This window comes from Antrostomus carolinensis, unplaced genomic scaffold, assembly GCF_000700745.2.
Source record: "Antrostomus carolinensis isolate BGI_N321 unplaced genomic scaffold, ASM70074v2 scaffold9440, whole genome shotgun sequence".
Lineage (NCBI taxonomy): Eukaryota > Metazoa > Chordata > Aves > Caprimulgiformes > Caprimulgidae > Antrostomus > Antrostomus carolinensis.
Window position 1 is genome coordinate 23,852 of NW_010290669.1, and position 4,180 is coordinate 28,031.

A 4,180-nucleotide genomic window follows, 5' to 3' on the forward strand; every position below is an offset into this window, starting at 1 on the left:
CTCAGCCTGTCCTCACAGCAGAGCTGCTCCAGCCCTGGCATCATCCTTATGGCTTCTTCTGGACTCGTTCTAACTTGTTCGTGTCTTTCTTGTGATGGGGGCTCCAGAACTGGACGCAGTATTCCAGGTGGGGCCTCACGAGAGCGGAGTAGAGGGGTAGAACTTGAAAGAGTCATGGAAAAATAAACCAACTTTTACAACACAACATGGTGCTTTTGTACTTTCTAATTTAGCCTCATCCTTCCAGTGCCAGAATTCCAGAATTACTTCAATTGGAAAATACCTTTAAGATCATCAAGTCCAATCATTAACCCAACACTGACAAGTCCCCGACTAACCCATGTCCCTCAGCACTGTGTCTACACGACTCTTCAATCCCTCCAGGGATGGGGACTCCACCACTGCCCTGGGCAAACCCTTCCAATGCCTCAGAACCCTTTCAGCAAAGAAATTCTTCCTCACATCCAATCTCAACTGCCCTGGGTGCAACTGGAGGCCATTTCCTCTTGTCCTGTCACTTGGGCCTTGGTTGAACAGACCCACCCCCACCTCTCTCCACCCTCCTTGCAGGGACTTGGACAGAGCCACAAGGTCTCCCCTCAGCCTCCTTTTCTCCAGGCTCAACACCCCCAGTTCCCTCAGCCACAAGGGAACTCAGCACACTTGTGCTCCAGACCCTTAAAGTGTATTAAAAACATTAAAAGTTAACTCAGGAGTAACATTCAGAGCTTGGCATTTCCATGGTTCTATGCAAATACCAGTTGTCCTCAATAGACTGAAGAATATAAATCATCACTTTAGCCACAGGAAAGTTGAGCTGGGAAGGGCAACACACAGTCTTTCCCGAGGCCATCAGCATGGTCAATGCTACAGCCACACCTGGGAGCTCATGAACATCTGTGTTGCAGTTCAACACTCATCATTCTTCATCTTTAAAACAACAGATCAGATATAATCTGTTGGAAAGAGACTTCAGCCTCCAAGTCCATCATAGGAAGACCACAAGAGAGCAATACAACAGCACCATGGAACAGGTAAGTGTGATCTCAGAACACAGATATTTCCATGAAAGAAAAAGAATAATCAATAACATTGCTAAAGATGTAAGACCTCACCTGAAATTTAAGTACCTGAAAACATACAGATCCAGTCACCAACTTTCAAGAATAATGTGTTCTAGTCAGCCAAGAGGAAAGCTTTTACAGCAGCAGAAACTAAAAGGAGCACAGGCTGTTTGTCCCCTTGCAAAATGAAAGCTGTCTGTTAATTCAGAAGGGAGGCCAGTCCCTGAGAGAAGCAGCAACTATTTAATCTGAAATCTGCCACTGGCTAAGAACAAATGGGAATAAATTTGCCATAGAAAAAATTGGCTTGGAAATTAAAAGACAGGTTCTGTTTGTTGGAGCTGGTGGATTCTGAAATATTCTAAAACAATACATGGGTTTGTCTCTACTAGTTCCAAGCTTTGTTAGGATGGAAGCTGCTGTGTTTATAAAATGATTGATCACTGAGCTCCATGGACACATGCTCCTTGTAGTGCCACGTTGTAAACAACAAGTTCTATAAGATTTGATTTTCCTTCCTGTGGAGAAAACATCCATTTCAAACCACAGCAACTAATGCTGCCAATTTAGAGCCACATGCAACTGATAAATTTAAGTCAATTAAAAAAAAAAAACAAAAAACCAACCTTAGTGGGTTTCTGAATAACATAAGCAACCACTTCCTAACAGATAATTTACTAAAACTTTACTGTTTATAGAAAAGCTATTTGCTTTTGGTACTCAGTGGAACATTTCTATCCAAAATTCTGTGCAAGACTGCAGCACCTTCGAAACAAATACCATATCAGAGATCACGATGGAATAAAACCCCCACCACCCTGCAGTCCATGATTCATTAAAAAAAACCCCAACAAACACAATAGCCAAGTGATCTTTTTGGACCAAAAAACCCCAGAGCTTATTAGCCAGGACTCATCTCCTTCTTTAGTCATTCCGTAATAAGTTAACACTTACCATACATCTCATCTTCCAGGCCATGAACAAAAGCCCCACAAGCTCCTGATTCAATCAAATTCACAGCACCTGTATCAATTTCTTCTTTGGGAGCATCATCTCCCCACTTTCTGCCACTTGAAAACTCCCCAGAGCTGTAGAGTTCTTTGGCTCGTTCATGTGCAGTGCGCTTCCTCTGCCCAAACAAGTTTTTCAGTTACAACCATGGTAAACTTTAAAGGTGATCAAATAAAGTATTAAATGGCTTTATTGGATTTGAAAATAGATGTAGCTAGAGGCTTAGACATTGAGAGAGCCAGGCAAATGCTAAGAAAAGCAAATAATACCTTCTCTTCTAGGAATATTTCTAATTGCCAGTAACTCTTTGTACTTTTGATGTTGGTAAAGGATAATTACTAATACATTTTAATTATCATATTCTTAGATATCCATTATAAGAATGACCAAACTGGGTTAGAGCAAAGGCCTATCTAGTTAAGTGTCCAATAAATGATCTGCAAAAACAAACACTATCACTTTGAAGCTCAACTTGTTACACTGCAATTAAATATGATTATTGATACTATACCCTGATTAGCAACGTGTAAAATGTGATATTCATTCGACCAGTCCATCCCCTTTCCCCTCACATTGGAAAGAAAGATGTGCAGCACTTTCTTTAATGGAATTTACAAAGCAGCCCACAAAAACTTGTGCTCTAGCTTCATTGTTCTTTTGTAGACAGAAAAAAATGAACATAATATCTCGAGTAAGTTGCTCAAGGAATGAATTTTACTGAAAAGTTTTGCTGATAGGGCTCAGAGGTCCCAGCCTGTAGCTACTGGTATCTCTTAAAATGTCTAGGTCTGCTGGTCAGATCTTGCAGGAGCTTTCCAGAAGATTGTTCCTGAAACTAGGAAGCAATCTTTCCATACACAATAAGTAAAAGTTTTAGCCAAAAGGCTGATGAGAAGAACACAAACGTTTACTTCTCACCTGCGAAACCTGAAGAGCCTAGAGCTGTTTATTACACCTAATGAAATCTAAAACGAGCAATTGCTTCATTGACTTTAATCTAAAAGAAAATCTGTCATCATCAATTAACTCTCAGCAGCCCTGAGGCAAGGACATGGTAAACAAACAGATTTAACATTAACATACCTGTTGTGTGATTTGAGTACACTCCAGGAGATAAAAATAAAGCCAAACATTGACTTACCCTCAGATCTGACATGAGCTTCTTGTCGAGAGTCTGCTCCAAGAAATGGGAGCTGACTTGTTGCATAGAACCCTACAGAAAAAAAGGAAGAAGAAAATATCAAAAGGAAGACACAGGAATATTCACCACATTATTTCCTGATTTATCCCAACACTGTGTTCAATCTTATCCACTCATTTTAATAGCTTTAAAATGTAAGAGTTTAATAGCTTTAATATATGTAAGAGTTTAAAGAAGTTTACTTATTATACTTAAAAGTATTTTACCACTGAGGTTAATACACTTTCTGGAGTTCAGTTGGGTTTACATGTCCTGTGCTGGAGAAGTAAGGGGAGGGAATTATGACAAGTACTTTTTTTTCTTAGATACCCATCCCTCTACTCTCAAGGAAGGAATCACCACAGAGTTCAGCTGAGAAATGTTTGGGTTTCCTCAACCTCTCTCATTTATTTCTTCTCAGGATTTTGGTAGAAATTTACCTATATAGTTTTTAAACACCCTCCCATTTATTTTCAAATATACATGAAAAGTAAAATAACGTAAGATGAACTATTTTCAGATAGAGAATAACTTACCAATAATTTAGCAGCTTGAACTCTAACAACCCAGGAACCATCACTAACCATATGACAGATTTTTCCAAACGCATCATCAACCAAGCGAATTTCCTCGTTAGAAGAAGGAATCCGGACGATGCTGACATGGAGAAACAGAAATCAGTGGGCTGATCTCACGCCATGCTGCATGGCATCAAGCAGGAAACAATTCTGCTGAGTTCCCAACGGATGTGCAAGAAGTATCAGGATTTGAAACTTCATCTGGATCAGTGCGTCCTTATCAGGTATTAACAACTTGTACACGTCAGTTTTCTAACAGCTCCTCCTGAGATTTACCAGCACAAAACTCTTGGGATTAGGATGATTACTACACCAATACTAGTATTATTTAATATATTCATAAATGA

General features: G+C 39.7%; 1 protein-coding gene across 1 annotated transcript in view; it reads right to left on the reverse strand.

Annotated features, from left to right (window-relative positions):
• Positions 1–3,920, reverse strand: part of INTS4 (integrator complex subunit 4) — a gene marked incomplete at both ends in the record, with an annotated part of 25,552 nt that extends 21,632 nt beyond the window's left edge. The window contains 3 exons of the mRNA XM_010174084.1: positions 2,019–2,193; positions 3,217–3,288; positions 3,792–3,920. Of these exons, the coding sequence (XP_010172386.1) occupies positions 2,019–2,193; positions 3,217–3,288; positions 3,792–3,920 (376 nt within the window). The remainder of the gene's footprint in view (positions 1–2,018; positions 2,194–3,216; positions 3,289–3,791) is intronic.
• Positions 3,921–4,180: the final 260 nt, after the last annotated feature.